This window comes from Neomonachus schauinslandi, chromosome 4 (genome assembly GCF_002201575.2).
Source record: "Neomonachus schauinslandi chromosome 4, ASM220157v2, whole genome shotgun sequence".
Classification (NCBI taxonomy): domain Eukaryota; kingdom Metazoa; phylum Chordata; class Mammalia; order Carnivora; family Phocidae; genus Neomonachus; species Neomonachus schauinslandi.
Genome location: NC_058406.1, coordinates 109,292,667 through 109,310,343, shown reverse-complemented (window position 1 = coordinate 109,310,343; position 17,677 = coordinate 109,292,667). Strand labels below are relative to the sequence as shown.

The window sequence follows — 17,677 nt, the reverse complement described above, 5'->3', positions numbered from 1 at the left end:
AATGCACATGTGTGTGTTTATATATCTATATCTTTGGAAAGGAAAACATTTCACAGGAGTGAATCATTTTTCTCTCAATTATGCTTTGTTGGAATTTGTTGGAACAACAAATTGGAATCCTACAAAGAATTTTCTCAATAAAGAGTTTTTTAAAAAGTTGGGAACAAGGTCAATTTTGACAAGATCCAACTGTTGATAGATATAAACCCTCTAACACTGTTGATTAGAATGCAAACTGGTGCAGCGACTCTGGAAAACAGAATGGGGGTTCCTCAACAAGTTAAAAATAGAACTACCCGGGGATGCCTGGGTAGCTCAGTCAGTTAAGCGTCTGCCTTCAGCTCAGGTCATGATCCCAGGATCCTAGGATGGAGTCCCGCATTGGGCTCCTTGCTCAGCAGGGAGTCTGCTTCTCCCTCTGCCTGCCACTCTCCCTGCTTGTACGCTCTCTCTCTCTCTGACAAATAAATAAATAAAATCTTAAAAAAAAATAGAACTACCCTACAATCCAGAAATTTCATTACCAGTTATTACCCAAACGATAAAAAAATACAGCTTTGAAAGGTTGCATGCACCCTGATGTTTATAGCAGCATTATCCACAATAGCCAAATTGTGGAAAGAGCCCAAATGTCTATCAACTGATGAATGGATAAAGATCCGCATATACAATGGAATATTGGTCAACCATCAAAAAGAATGAAATCTTACCATTTGCAATGACATGGAGGGAGCTAGAGAGTATTATGCTAAGCGAAATAAGTCAGTTAGTAAAAGACCAATACCATATGATTTCACTTATATGTGGAATTTAAGAAATGTAACAGATGAACATAGGGAGGCAAAAAAAGAAAGAGGCAAACCATAAAAGACTCTTAACTTTGGAGAACAAATTGAGGATTGTTGGGGGGGAGGTGGGTGGGGAGTGGTTAAATGTATGATCAATATTAAGGAGAGCATTTGTTGTGATGAGCACTGGCTGTTGTATGTAAGTGATGAATCACTAAATTCCATACCTGAAACTAACAGTACACTGTATGTTAACTAACTGGAATTTAAATAAAAACCTGAACAATAACAAAAAAGATATAATCTCAAGGTAAATTTTAATGCTCCTAATTTTATTATTTAGAAAAATATGTGTTGGGCGCTCAGTCGGTTAAGCGTCTGCCTTCAGCTCAGGTCATGATGCCAGGGTCCTGGGATGGAGTCCCACATAGGGCTCCCTGCTTAGCGGGGAGTCTGCTTCTCCCTCACTCTCTGCCCCTCCTCCCTGCTTGTGTTCACTCTCTCTCAAATAAATAAATAAAATCTTAAAAAAATGTGTTAATTGAAAATATTTCAGATATTTCAGAGCTTGGCCAAAGACTCTTTTTTCCTTACACATGTAATATAATTTTAAAGCTGCTAAGCTAAAAGAGGAAACAAACAATGAAATCTAATCACATAAGTTAAATTTAATAAATCTGGTTCATGTATGTCTTTAAAAAAACAAAAAACCTGACCCACTGCAAAGACCATTTCTAACACTATATGTCCTGACATATTTAATGCAAACATCACAGGCCTATAAAACTATACTTTAAAGGGTTATGATCTAGTAAGGACAGAGAGCAGCATGGGTCCAGAGAGTTGGATCCTCATGTTCCTTCTACACCAGTGACTGAGTAGTTATAGACCAGAGTGTCTCTAATCTTCACTGTTTCTACTTTATAAAGTGGGATGTGAACAATGGGTGCAATTTATTCAACTCTTTAAAATATGCAAAGGATAAGTAACAGGACATAGACAGTGTTCAGTTTATGTTGCTGAGCTTCTATAGAAAAATATTAATCATAGAAGTTGATATCATTCTAAACAATAGCAAAATAACAATAATGTTTTTATTAATAAAATATATAGTAGCACAAATATAATTATTGATAATAATAAAATGATATGATTAAAAATTGGAACTGAAAATTATCTATGACACTGTACTTTAAAAAAAAAAGACATTCTAAAACAACTTGAAGGAGATTGCAATGCTTTTCTGCAGTGTTCCTTCATGGATGAAGGCCTCAGAAGGGGCTCATACCTGGTTTCTGCCAGTACTAAAACTTTATGTGCACCTGTGTAAATAATAATATAAGGTTTTGGAAGGTCAGAGTTAAGATTTCATACAATAGTAAATTTGCAAGGTAGAAAATTTCTGTAAACAAAAATCCAAAAGTATTAAGTCTAGAAAGATTACCAAAAAACCTAAAATAGACCTGAAGGAGTTTATACTGAATTGAGGATTACAAATTATTTTCTTCTTACAGGATGAATCCTTGAGACTGGAGCCAAATGGATTTGGGCAACAAAGCAAATTTTCTAGCTTTCTCCTTACACAAAAGGTATGTTCTGACTAACTGCCTATACAAAATTTTAGTAAATAGAAAATTATTATGGAAGATGTTTCAGTTATTTTAAATACTTTTTAAAAATATTCAATTTATTTATATTTTATGAGTATTATGTAAATTTCACTTGAAATGTGTTTCATTTGGAAGATTTTCTTAACATAGTTATATTCTCATATTTTATTAAAATTATTGGAATAAATTACAATATTAGGATTTAGAACAGCAATGCTCCCACTGTTTATTTTCAGAATTAGTCAGGCTATGCTTCTAGTCAGACTGAAGGGGAATAGATTTCTGCAACATGAAGTTGTGATAATTCATAAACATATTGTTCTTAAACCCACTTAGTTGGGGAAGGAATGCCCCATAAATACTTAGATATTAAGAAAGACAGGGTTGGGGTTTTGGTTATTTGGAAAACAAGATTAGATATCTTTTATGTATAACATTGTCAAGGAGGAGAAATGACTGAATCTTTTTATTTCCAAATCCTATTGCTAAGAGATACTTGTTTGCTTTAAATAAAGACCTTGAGTTGTTTTAGAAGCTTTATGAAAGCATTTGAAGTCTGTAAATATTATAACAAAAAAGTTAAACAAAATTTGAGGAATCATCAGATAGGTTTCAGAAGTCATGTACAATTATTTAAAATATTGGACAAATTCATGTTTTGTTCATATCTGACATAAAAAAGGTAGTGCAAATGGTATAACTTAAAGAAAAAGGTAATAACATAAGAATGAGATTGAAATGTGTGTCATTACATTGGACAAGTGCAAATATTGGAAACCTCCAGCTGAAAAGAAAGCAAAGCAGGGAAAGGGTATTAAATTATGACTTTGAGCTTTCAAGAGCATACAAAGGTCAATAAAACAAATTTCTAAAAATGAGATTTGATGAATTAATATCCTGGGGCTTGAGAGATGTTTTGGAAAAATAGAAATAAGTACAACAGTTGGAATAATTATTAGACACATCACAGTTGGTATTCTAACAGAACAGCAAAATATTAAATATTAAAATATTAATATATCTAAGACAGTTCTAAAATAACAAAATACAAGATAAAGTCACATTTTTATCAGTGAAGATCATTGTGTTTTATTAAGAAAAGAGGCTGGATTTGGCAGTTGGCACTGTGGACAGCAGTCTCCCCGTCTTTGCTGTCCCATGGCATTTCCACAGACAGAGATCAGGGTAAGAGAAACCATGGTTCTTATCCAGAGCAGTAACACTACCTTAGTTTACAGTTCATAAAATCTCTTAAAAATCACCAGGGAAATGTAGAGGGAAAAAAAATAAAACATAGTTTAAGAAGCATGGATTTAGGAAGGATTGCACATCTTAGGGCAATTTAATTCTCTCGTGATACACTAAAAAACTAAGAACCCTAATCATTTTTAAATGACTTGATAAAATGCAAAATAATTGATACATTTTTAAAGAATAATTGTTATTTTAAAAATGAAAACTGATATAAATCTATTCAGAAAATGCAGACCCATCTTTTTTACGGAGATGGCTTCCCTAAAACATAGTTTATTTCAAAAGTGGTAACTTCAGAGTCAAATAATATCCTTTCCATTAATACATGCCATTAACATAAAATTCTACTAAAAAATAATTCTTTATCTAAATTCCAGTCTTTGGAAGAATTCTTGTCTCTAACAAACCATTAGCGCTTGCTTGCCTAATAATGATATCAATACATGCTGATGCCACATATTATCTTCTACATTTTGTTTCTTGTAATATCTCCATTTATGTATATATTGTATATTTGTACATTATTGTATATTTTTTATTTTTGCTTTCATTTTAAATCAGATCATAAAAATTTTGGAGCAGCTCTTTTCTGTTCAAAATGCTAGTAGTGAGGGTAAAAGGAATGATAATACTGGATTTAGCTTTTTATTCACCAATACAATAATATATTGTACAAATATACAGGAGTATATTTGATATCAAAATATGAAGATCATGAAAAAATTCACTTACTTAAATACTTCTTTCTTTAATATGGGATTATTCCATTATTTTAATTTGATAAAATTATTTTTTCCATTTATCTCTTTCTTTATTCTACTCATTTTAACAATTCTTTTTAGTTGCTTTGTATTTGAGCAAAATTTTAATCAGCATTGTCTTAGAATGTTCTTTACCAGCCAGCTTGCCTTTAGACATGATTTGCTGCATCTACTCTACATGAGGCAGGCTTGTTTTCCTTATATGTTTGTTTTACAGTTCTCTTTATTTAGCAAATCCTGAAATGTAATATTTTTATTACAATCACATAAAGAAAATTTGCAAATGAATTACAAAGACTTATTTCTTGAACCATTTGATAATTGCCAATGTGATACCTCATCACCCTCCACCCCCATAATTTCCTATGTAGTTTTAACAAATAAGAACATCAGGATATTCACCCATATCACTACAATACAACCATCAGAACAAGGAATTTGATGTTGTATATTGTTGTCCTATGGTCCTTATACTTCATTCATGATTCACCAGTTCAGAATCATCTTGGTATGGAGCTGTCATGGCTTTTTAGTTGCCTTGAATGGGAAGATTACCTGGTCTTGCCCTGACTCTAATAGCTTTGACATTTTTTTTTTTTTGAGAGAGAGAGTGGGGGAGGGGCAGAGGCAGGGGGAGAGAGAATCTTAAGCAGGCTCCAGGCCCTGTACAGAGCCCCATGCGGGGCTCCATCTCAGGACCCTGAGATCATGGCCTGAGCCAAAATCAAAAGTCAGATGCTTAACAGACTGAGCCACCCACGTGCCCATAATAGCTTTGACACTGTTGAAACTTTGACACTACTGAAGACTGCAGGCCAGTTATTTTGTAGACTGTGACTCACCTGGGTTTGACATTTCTTCGTGATTAGATTAGATCACATCACACTAGATTAAATTAAATGGTTTCCCCATTATTACATTAAATTAGATCAGATGTTTCTCTTGGTTTATTATACCGTTTTAGGAGAAATGTCACAGACCTGATTTTCTCCTTCTAATTGTGATATTCTGCTATCATACTATCAGGCATAATGCTTTTGATTTTTTCCATTAATAAAATGTTCATTTTGATCAACTTGTGAAGATGGTGAAGTCCCCTGTAAAGTTACTCTTTTCTTTTTTGAAATTGTAATAAGTACTGTGCAGGGAGGTACTTTGAAACTATTTAAGTTTCTGCTTCTTATTAAATTTTCCACTTACTTATTTATTTTTATGAAGATAGATTCATGGTTTCCTATTTTGAACATCAGTTTGTCCCAGATTTGCCCACCGGTGCCCTTGAAGCAGGTCTGTGTCTTTTGACATATTTCCAACATTCTTTGAGCATTTTCTGATTTTCTGGGATAATGAAATTATTTAACCTTATCTTTTACTTTTTATGCTACAGTCAAGCCATCAACAATTTTTCTACAGAGTTCTGGCTCCTTGTAGTGGAGGATGGTATTAAGAAAGCGATAGCTGGGTGCTGGGTGTGCTCCTTGCTGATGGGGACTGTCTGAACCAGGTACTCTCAGGAGGCAGGGTAAGGTCTGTATGTGCACATCACTTCTCAGCCTTTTGGCCAAGATCAAGTGAAGGGCTATACGTGTGCACACACACACACACACACACACACTTGTATAAATGTGTGTAAAAACACCTGTTTTTATTTGTATAGCTATCTATAGACACACACACACACACACACAACCAATTGCATACCAGTATTTCTTTTTTTTTTTTTTTAAGATTTTATTTATTTATTTGACACAGAGAGAGAGTTAGCGAGCGCGGGAACACAAGCGGGGGAGTGGGAGAGGGAGAAGCAGGCTTCCCACAGAGCAGGGAGCCCAGATGCGGGACTCGATCCCAGGACCCTGGGATCATGACCTGAGCCGAAGGCAGACGCTTAACGACTGAGTCACCCAGGCGCCCCGCATACTAGTATTTCTTATTCTAATCCAGCTCTGTTGGGTTTATTTTAGTCTGTCCTGCCATATTTGCAACTCTCATGTCTCTGACAGTGAGAAATCAGGCTCCCATTCCCCCTATCTATTTAGTTGACCAATCCCTTTCTCTCTTCCCCCATCTCCCACCAACACACATCTGAAAGCTCTCCTCACTCAGCCCAGCCAGCCATGATATTTTTGTATTTTTTTCTGAAAATGATTTTGTAAGAATATCACTGTGACTATACTGATCACTATGTATATTTTATCAAGAATTTAAACTTAATACATATAAGGTTAGTCTGTAAAGCAGTGTCCTAAAAATTAAAAAAGAAAGATGGTCTTTCAAAAAGGCTCGCTCCTCTTCAGTCTAATGCTCTGAAAGGGGTAGGCTTTAAATATCTACAGACCATATAGTCTTCCTCCTTTGCAGGGTTTGCTAGCCACGTGATATTAGGAGGTTCATATAATTCAACTATTTTGAAGTAGGTCAGATATTCCGTTCACACTTCCTGTGTTTCCCCATGTCCGATCGTTTGACAGGATAATTGCTGTGCCTGAGCTTTCACATCATGCAGGTAGGTCCTGTCATTCTCTCACTAGGAGTAATCTGATCATTGGAATTGAGCTACTAAATTCAGCTGTAGGATGAGATCCAGGTTACATGAGGAGTTGTACCTGAGCATGGGACTTTGGGTATTCTCCAGCTGGGAGGTAACACAGGTGCCCAATTAGGTACAGACAAAACACAAGGAGTAAATTCTCTTTCCTGTAGAAGCTGATATTATAAAGTTATTTTCATTTGAAGAGATGATCAAAGAATATACAGCACCCCAAAATCATAGGGGAAAAAGTGCTAAAGAATTGTGTTAGTTAATAAAAAATATAATGCATTTTTACAGAATTCTTTGAGACAGAATTAAAGACTTTCTTGAAGTGCAAGCTCAGAATTCAATACATGGTGAGTTTTTTCCAACTGCATTCAGCTACACTGTGGTCTTAGAGTTGGAACTCAGGCAATCATTTTTGCTCAGAGTCAGATAACCGAGAGCAGTGGGAGAGGACAGGGCTATGGCTGTCATGAGGGTAATTACCACTGCAGGCCTCTATACAGTCTTCTCCTCTGCCTCTCTTCTCTCCCTGCACCTCTCCAGCCCACTGCCCAGGCCTTGTTGGAATGGGCTGTCTCTACCCCAGGATCTTGGCAGCATCCCTGAAGCATCCCCCACCCCATCCCTCCAATCCTGTCTCACGTTGCAGTTAGAAGACTATTTTGAAAAAGGCAAACTCAGTCATTGCTCAGGCTTGAAATCCTTAGGAGGCTCCTTTGTTCTTCAGATAAGTTTTATGTTCCCTATTCTTGTCTTTTAACAGCTTCCCCCATGCAAACACCAGCATTAGCTTCCATACCAAGCAAATTACAGATATACTGAACGTTTTTTAGTTGTTTAAATGACACATATTTCTTTGTACACCTGGACAAGTTTACACATTACTTTCTATGCCCACAATGCCCCCTTCTTCTCCCACTTACCAAACCCCAATCCCAACCAAAACACATCATCTGAACCCTTTAATGATCATTTATATTTCAAGTTTATTTAAGGCCTCCTTCAAAATGTCCTTCCTAAATTCCTTAGTCAGCTAGGCCTTTTGTGAACTCAGCCCTTCTGTCCAGTTGCACTGAATCCCTAATACCTAGTTGAGTGCTTGGCACATAGAGAGTACTTCATGAGTATTTGTAATGTGAATTAATTCATAAAAATACATTCACATATCGATTAATGAATTGCCAACCTTCACAGCATCCTATGTTTTGTTATCTCCACTGAACAGAAGAAATTGAAGTTTAAAGTACCTAATATATTTGCAAAGGGTAATGTATTTAGTAACAGAATTGTCATTTTTTGCCAAGACTCTCTTGTTCTGAAAATTTTGTTCTCTCATCACTTGGCTGGCTTTCTCATTTTCATTTCTTTCTGATTTATCAATGCTTATCCTGACAAAGAAAGAGGTAATATAGTATTTAAGAGCACAGATTTTTGAGATAGACTGCAAGATTCAAATCCCTACTTCTGGCATTTACTAGCTATTGTGACCTTGAGCTATTTACTTAAAATTTCTTTGCCTTGGTTTCCATATATGTGAAATGGGAATAATAATTGCTTCATAATGGTGTTGTAAAGATTAAATAAATTATTTTATCAAGAAACTGAGAACAATACCTGGCACATATGTGTAAACTATATCTATTGGGTAACTAATTATTGCTTCATTTTTCTTATTACTTGTATAGCTTCATATCAGAAGAGAGGGGAGAGGGTTTTCTCTATTAGTGGTACCAGGCCAGATGTTCTGTTGTCCAGATCATCAAACTGTGCCTTTAAATTTGCCTTTTCCAAGAGATCCCTTTCTGGAGACTGAAGTCTACAATCCATACATCTGCACAGGACTGTTACATCATGATGGTAGATGGCTGGGTTAGAGAAGACCCTTTCAAAATTACTTCCCAGACCCAACTCTCTGAGGCTGGACTCCTTGTCAAGCCAATCATCCTCCAGGAACTGATCTGAATGCAGGAAAGGTATCCATTTAACACTGAGTCTTATGTCTACTCCTCTATTCTTGTGCTATATGAATTTTTCATTTGGTGAAAAAGCAGCAAATTTTGTGTGTTGAATGTAAATCCATGAAGCACAGAAAATTAGCGTTGTATTGATTAATGGTAGGAGAACTTTCTTATTTATATATCACAAGTAAGAGTAAAATTATATTTTATTGAGTGTCTAAAAATATTTATCTCCAGGCCTCTAACTTATGTAAAAATTTTCCCAAAGCAACTAATGAGCTTATAGGAAATTTTATGGGAAAAGAAAAATGAGAAGTGCTCTTTGATTTTAATTTGGGCAGAGAGCAAATGCATGGACACTTCTAGGTATTTGTAATGACAGCATAAGTTGGTATAGCTTTTCTAGGAAGGAATTTAGATACCTAAACCTAACATCTTGAATATGTTGAAATATTTTCCACCAAGGATTTCCAAAACTCAGAATTTAGTTTAAAAGAAATAACTAGAAAGTTACATAAAAGTCTGTGGCAAACATCAATTCTTTGCTATCTACTTGTGTGTGTGTGTGTGCCTTCATGTTAACTTAATGTCTGTGTCACCCTAATATGTAAGCTCAATGAAAGAAGGGACTTTTTCTGTTTTTTTTTTCCCCAGCCATTATAATAAGCACTTAACAGATTACCTGGTATACGTCAAATATTCAACCACTATCTCTTATATAAATCAGTCATTATTGTGATGTCTGATAAAACAAATGAGGAAGCAACTAAACAGCTAAATAAATATGGCCAAATGTTGGGATAGAACCTACCAAAAAGTCAAGGTTTTTTTAAGTATATTGATTGACATAAAAAAACCTCAACATTTTTACATGAGAAAAAGTTACAAACCATATAATCCTAATATTGCAAAAAAATTTTAAGAGAAAGTATTGAGTGGTTACATGGAGCCACACATAATTCTTATTCTCTCTTTTAAAACTGTCCTTATTTCAAGTAATAAAATAAACTGCATTATTTTTAAATGCTGAATCAGTTTTTTTTTTTTTTTTTAAATAAGAGAGGCTTATAAAGACCATGTAACTACTTGGAAAATGACTAGGAAATAATTTAAATTGAAATAAGAACATAGAAATGCATCCTGGATTACTACTATGAAAATGTTACTTAATAGGGCTAATGAATTGACAAATAAAACTGACTTGTTAGTTTCTTGTTTTTTTTATCTTTTCTTTCTCTCTTTCTCTCACTCCCTCCTCCTCCCTCCCTTCCTTCCTTCCTCCCCCACTTCTTTCCTTCTTCCCTCTCTCTCTTTAATTCTTTCCTTAATTCCATCAGTTTTGTTTTTGGTTTTTTTTTTTTTTTGGTAAAAATTTCAATTAGAATCTCATTCAATTAGATTAAATTAGAATTCCATTAGCTGTTTTGGTAATTATTTAAAAAACTGGAGTCGGGTATGTTCTCCTTTTCTTCAGACACCCCTACATCTTTTAGGAGTTGCCAGGGCCTTCTTTATTAACAATCAACCAAGTACATCAGAGTTGTTCTTCCTCCATCAATCCCTAAATAGAACTAAAACCATACATAATGATGACCTAACAATGACCTATATTTTTATTTAGCTCTTGTGCTACTATGAATGTCAGTTTTAATCTAAGATTATTTTATAGGGAAGAAAAATTATGAACATTTCTGAGGTAATAATATTTTTTTTGTTTCTCTGCCTTCAGATACTTTTGATACATTTCATTTATGTTGTAAATGTTCCATCATTTTCTACTGAGTCTTTAACTAGAAGAAAATAATCGACATAAAATGCAGGGAACTTAGTATTCCTTGGCTACAGGAACAAGGTGTACCTTAACAAGGATGTAATTGTCATCTATAGTACTTCCAAGCTTACAGACCTCAGAGTAAAAACTGAATGCAGATTATTATTTAGGTTTTATTCCCATTTTGCTTCTTAAAAATGGCTACAGAAACCATTTGGAATTTTACAGAATTCTTGATGACTTTCCATTCCAATTATCTTGTGTATGGCCAGAATTTTAATTGATTTATGACAACTATAAATTCTTCTACACACTCAGATAGATAACCTACCTCTGAGATTTAAAAAAAAAAATCTTTCTCTGCACATGCCTTTATATTTTCTACATTTTCTAATTCCAAGTCTTCTCTAAGACTTTTTCTTTTGTATTTTACTTAAAAAAAAAAAGAAAAACAAACAAAACAAAACAAGTATGGTAATAATTGAGGTTTAAATTAAGACTATTTTCGATTGAACTTTCTATTTCTCCCTCAGTGAACTCCTACTAAGCTTCTTCCTGCTCTTCTCCCTAGACAGAGGGACTACAGAATCTGCTTAGTAATTACTTAAACTGATATGAGGGTGCTTATATACTTCTCTGCATTCTATCTTTTATACATATTTTTTCTTTTCTTTATCTTTATCTTTTATATCCTTGCATCATTTGTTTTCAAGAGCTACTTATGAGCACAGAACCATTGAAAAGGAAAAGCCATGAAAATTTTCACTACCTATTGTTCATACCTTGAGAATCTTGCACATAATCTCATAAACTGAAAATGTTTTCTCTGCTCGGGTCCAGTCCCACGTTGTCACCTTTAAAAGATGAAAAACTAATATGTTATTTGTTTTAGAAAGATAACCCCAATTTCCCTCTTTCTTTTACTTACATAATATGGTGCACAATGGAACTTTCCCACATGTACTATATAGTCTCATTTGTGGAGTTATTTTTATAGACGTCCATGTGTGGTATTTTGGTTTCCTCTCTTCTACATTTTATCACCATTTCTTTTCCTCTTTCAGCAAATGTTTTATGTTATATGTAACAATTTCCATTTGCCCAATGTACTTAAATATTTTAAATAATGTATGTATTACCTACGTATAAATACTAAGTATTTATATTTCACACATATAATAATTTTGCCACCAGTTACATATAAAGCAGAATACTAGATATCAATGGAGGCTTTAATTTTTTAAAAAGACATAGTTTAAATAGGGGAGTTATTTCAAGATGTAAATGCCTTATAACATTGTGAAGACACCAAACACTACAATGAAGTTATTTCACTTTCTTATGTTTAAAACATATATTTGTCTGTCTAGTCATAAGAAATTATTCAGAGTAGGAATATAGTAAAATATATAAATATTAATGGTTTTTTTCTTGCCTTCCAGGTGCTTTGAACTTTGTGTAGACATAGTCATTCAAAATAGCAGCAGGTCAGGCTTGATATTTCCAAGACCCTATGTAATATTAGACTTGTAAGTGAGTGGTCTGGCATTTGATATTTATACTCAATAAATATTTATTGAGAATCTACTATTGTGTAAGGTACATGTTTCCAAAAGAAAGACCTTAGGTGCAATAAGTACCCATACATATTTAATACCAAGACCAATGACTAGAATACAGGAAATCAAAATGCTATTTTTTTTTTCATTTTGGTGACCATAAATGCCTAAAAAGAAATGCCTTCCAGGGTTATAAAATAAATATTTAATGCCAGAATATATATCTTTAGGAAGGTATTTTCAGAAACATTTGGACTGTTTTCTATTTTTTTTCTGTATTTTATTTTTAAAATATATTGGTAATATGCTATTTACTATTATTAAATTGATGTCACTCTGTCATGACAATATGGGAAAAGTAAAAAAAAAAAAAAAAAAGTTAGACAAAGACACTTACTGGAGGTGCCAGAAATTTGTAAAGACATGATCCCCTCAGGGCTAGAAATGTTGGTGAGTACACACGATCTTGTAGAGGGTCTTGCTCCCGTGCTTCACACCAGCCCATGTAGACTATCTGCAAGAAAATTGAACATGATGAACAGTCAAAAAAAGTCTCATTTCAGATGTGTACTTTTCATATCTTGAGTATTTTAATTCTCTCATAAAATTAGCAAATTAATTGATGCAAAAAATACATTAGCTTCCAATAAGTGAATGTGAACCACTCCTAAGAGTTTATGTTTCTGTCAGCACTTATGAGGTGTTTGGTGTTTATGTGATCCAACTTGGCATAAATTATATCTCCCACTCTCCACCATTCCAACTATAAAAATGTTTCTTCATAATAAAATTTATTGACTTCTCCTATCAGTTTCCCAATAAGTGGCCTTTTACTATGGGGATGTGCTCCCAGGATAAAATATTTAAGTGGGAAAAAGAGATGAGTCAAAGACAAGTACCTTGTGTGACTACCACTGTTGTGGTGTACTACACCTCCCCTCTACCTGACAGGATGGAATGACAACTCTTCTTGTTTTAGTCACGAATCTAAGATGAATATAGTTTATTCAAACATTATTCATATATCAAATGGCAATGACAACAGCTCTTTTGTCTCTAGATCTTAAATATTGGTGGGTCAATTTCCAAAAGGAAATCATGTGAGATAAGCCACTCCTCCTTCAATCATTTGATTTTTGTGAAGCTCAAACATAGACATAAACATTTATTCAATGAATTTTATATTCCTGACAATGTATTCATATGTCATTTATCTCTTACTGCAACTCTATATGGTAGAAGTATCTGGGAAGATATATTTCCCACCTCATGTAACTTACTTTGGTTTTATGGTTGACAGGATGTTCTTTCCTGTTCTTAGACATTTTCTTTTCTTTTCTTTTCTTTTTTGCTATGAGATCCGTTATGACTAATGGGATATTAATGCACATGACACAAGTAGAGTTGGACTTAGTATCTTGTGCTTCTGCCATTACAATGAGAAAAGCATACCCAACCTATGTGGAGTCAACCAGAGCCAAAACTACCTCTTGGACAAAGTTTAGCCAAGTCCAGGCTAAAGACTAATTAAAAACAACCAGTTTACTTGCAGAGAGAAATAAAACACAGATAAATAGACTTCCCATTTTCATGGGTTAGAAGAATTATTTTAAAAAAATATTCATAATATCCAAATTGACCTACAGATGCAATACCATCCCTTTCAACTTCCCAGTGGCATTCCTTAGAGAAATAGAAAAATTATCTTAAAATTCATATGGTACCACAAAAGGCCCTGAGTAGCCAAAGCAATATTGAGCAAGAACAAAGCATTGTACTTTATGATTTAAAATGTATTACAAAGCAATAGTAACCAAAACATAAGATATGGGCATTAAAGCAGGTATATAGAATGGAGCAGAAGCAAGAGCCCAGAAATAAATTCAGGGTCAACTGATCTCTGACAAAGATGCAAGAATGCACAATGAGGAATGGATAGTCACTTGAATAAATAGCCTGGGAAAACTGGATAATCACATGCAGAAGAATGAAGTTGGATCCTTATCTCACCATATACAAAAATGAATTAAACTCAACTCAACTCAAAATGAATTAAAAACTTAAATGTAGGCCCTAAAACCATAAAACCACAAGAAATACAATTTTAAAACATTATGCATTTCCTGTGTATATCTCCCCAACTGGCTACAATTAAAAAGACAGGAAGGGACAAATTTTCATGAGGACATATAGCAATGTAAAAGCTCATATAAAGCTGGTAAGAGTTTGATTCTTCACTTCTAATATCAACTGAACACAAATGTGTATACATGTGCACTGAAGCACATGTATAAGAATATTCATGTAGCAGGGCGCCTGGGTGGCTCAGTAGGTTAAGCGTCTGCGTTTGGCTCAGGTCATGATCCCATGGTCCTGGGATCGAGCCCCACGTTGGGCTCCCTACTCAATGGGGAGTCTGTTTCTCCCTCTGCCCTTCCCTCTGCTTGTGCTCTTTCTCTTTCTGTCAAATAATAAATAAAATCTTTTAAAAAAAGAATATTCATGTAGCATTATTCTTCCTAGTTCCAACTACGTACCAGATAGTTTGAGATATTAAAATGTGTACCCTAAAAATACTTTACAGATAAAAATAACAATGAATTGTGGTATAATAAAGTAATAGTACACAACAAGGAAAATTACTAAATTATAGTTACATGGAAAAACACAAATGAATCTCACAGAACATGCTAATTGAAAGAAGAAGATATGGAATAATAAATACACACAAACATATATAATTTGATTCAAATAACTTGTTTTGGAATGCATTTCTGGTTGGGAAAAAAAGTACTATGGAAAGCAAGACAATTACTACCAAAATTGTCAGGATAATGGTTACTTTAGAAGACAGCAAGCCAGCTGTGACTGGGGAGAACGCAGCATGGGGAGAAAATGTGGGTTACTAGCAATCTACTTTTCTTGACCTGGATTGTGGCTATGTAGAGGTTTGGCTTTTGAATAATCAAGCGGCAGGTTTATGTTTTCTGAATTTTCTTTACATGCATTATGTTTTATAAAACCCCTTTTAAAATAGCATGTGGTGTGTATTATTAATAATAGTTTTATAACAATCTCAATATAACAGAGTTTTGTGAGTTTTATGGGGAAAAAAGTATTCTGACAAATATGGTTAAATTGCAGTCATTCTTGCATTCTTTATGGTTAAATTGCAGCCACTGAAATGAGATGAAATTTTAGTTATTACAAATTATTTAATCATTGTATCACCTCACAATTAGGTCAGAATCTTTCATTTTAACTCAATTTGATAAAAATTATAGTTTCTCTATGTTTATGACTTCTCTGTATTGGTAAAGAAAAAATAATTGAGTGGTATACATAATTATGAGAAGGAAATATTTAAGCTTCTTAAGACTGTGAAATTTGAGTTCTTTGTCTCTTCTTGCCTCTATAATTTGCTGGAAATTGAAATATTAAGAACAATATACTGATATTTTTCAAGAAATATCATTGAATACAATTTTATTATTTTGAACTGAGTGTAGCTTTGGGGATGAGTTGATGACATAACTAAGAAAATGGGATTATCAGATCTGTAAGGGATATTTCTTCATGCTTGTTCTCCAGGCCAAAGATTGCCCTTATCATCTTCTGTTCCAAAACAAGGAAAAGAAGTTCTGCTCAATTGTGCAGAGATGTCAAAAGGCACCCTTTGGTTTTCATCATTATCAGGACTCTTGTGAAATAATTATATGGTTGAGGAGACCGAGGCATTTTTAGTAAATTCTTCCCATGCATGTCACAGCAAATGATAATTCTAAAAACAAAACAAAACAAAACAAAACTATATCACTTAATCCTAAAAAAAAATTTAAAAACTTAAATGGGCCATATAGGCATAAGAGTATTTCAAGTGGGATATTTTAGAAATAAGGATAATTAAAAGGAGATGGTTTCCCTTGCATATGAAATGACAAGAGGACTTCCAAAATGTATAATTTTAAGATAAATATTTCAGAAGCTTGCCTATTTTTCAGCTTTATTGAGGTATAAATAGACAAATAAAATTATAAGGTATTTAAAGTTGTACATTGTGATGATTTGGTGAACACATATATTGTGAAAGGATTACATCTAGTTAATATATCCATCAATCTCACATATATAGGTATTTTATTTATATAGATCAGAACATTTAAGTTCTACTCTCAGCAAATTTCAGTTATATGATATTGTGTTAACTATAGTCACCATGTTATTACATCAGATCCTCAGATTTTATTCATCTTACAGGTGAAACTACACCTTTATACCAACCTTTCCTCATTTTTTCCAGTCTCTGGCAACCACTTTTCTACTCTTTGCTTCTCAGTTTGACTTTTTTTTTTTTTTTTCTATTCCACATATGAGTGACACTATGAAATATTTGTCTTTCTCTGTCTGGCTGATTTCAATTAACGTGATGCCCTCCAGGTACACTCATGTTGTCACAAACAACAGGATTTCTTTCTTTCTCAAGGATGAATATAAAATATATCTCACTTCTCCTTTATCCATTCATTTGTTGATGTACATTTGTTTCCATATCTTGGCTATTGTGAATAGTGCTACAATGAGCATGGAAGAGAAAATATATCTTTGAGGCCCAGTTTTCCTTTCCTTTGGGTATGCTAGATCATATGGTAGATCTATTTTTAATTTTTTAGGAAGCTCCATACTGTTTTCCACAGTTGACAGCACAAGTGAACATTCCCACCAAAAGTGGACAATTGTTCCCTTTTCTCCACATCTCCACTAACTTTTGTTATCTCTTGTCTTTTTGATGATAGCCATTTTAACAGGTGTGAAGGTGATATCTCATTGTTGTTCTGATTTGTATAAACCTGCTTATTTTACTTATTTATTTTTTAATTGTTATGTTAATCACCATACATTACATCATTAGTTTTTGATGTAGTGTTCCATGATTCATTGTTTGTGCATAACACCCAGTGCTCCATGCAGAACGTGACCTCTTTAATACCCATCACCAGGCTAACCCATCCTCCCACCACCCTCCCCTCTAGAACCCTCAGTTTGTTTTTCAGAGTCCATTGTCTCTCATGGTTCGTCTCCCCCTCCGATTTCACCCCCTTCATTCTTCCCCTCCTGCTATCTTCTTTTTTTTTTTTTTCTTAACATATATTGCATTACTTATGTCAGAGGTACAGATCTGAGATTCAACAGTCTTGCACAGTTCACAGTGCTCACCAGAGCACATACCCTCCCCAGTGTCTATCACCCAGTCACCTCATCCCTCCCACCCCACCCCCCACTCCAGCAACCCTCAGTTTGTTTCCTGAGATTAAGAATTCCTCATATCGGGCGCCTGGGTGGCTCAGTTGGTTAGGCGACTGCCTTCGGCTCAGGTCATGATCCTGGAGTCCCTGGATCGAGTCCCGCATCGGGCTCCCTGCTCGGCGGGGGGTCTGCT

General features: G+C 34.3%; 1 protein-coding gene across 2 annotated transcripts in view; it reads right to left on the bottom strand.

Annotated features, from left to right (window-relative positions):
• Positions 1-17,677, bottom strand: part of SNTG1 (syntrophin gamma 1) — a 342,258-nt gene that overhangs the window by 79,693 nt on the left and 244,888 nt on the right. For both annotated transcript variants that reach the window (XM_021688424.1, XM_021688425.1), the window contains exons 12-13: positions 12,638-12,754; positions 11,464-11,535 (exon numbers count right to left, since the gene is read on the bottom strand). In XM_021688424.1, coding sequence (XP_021544099.1) covers positions 11,464-11,535; positions 12,638-12,754 — 189 coding nt within the window. The remainder of the gene's footprint in view (positions 1-11,463; positions 11,536-12,637; positions 12,755-17,677) is intronic.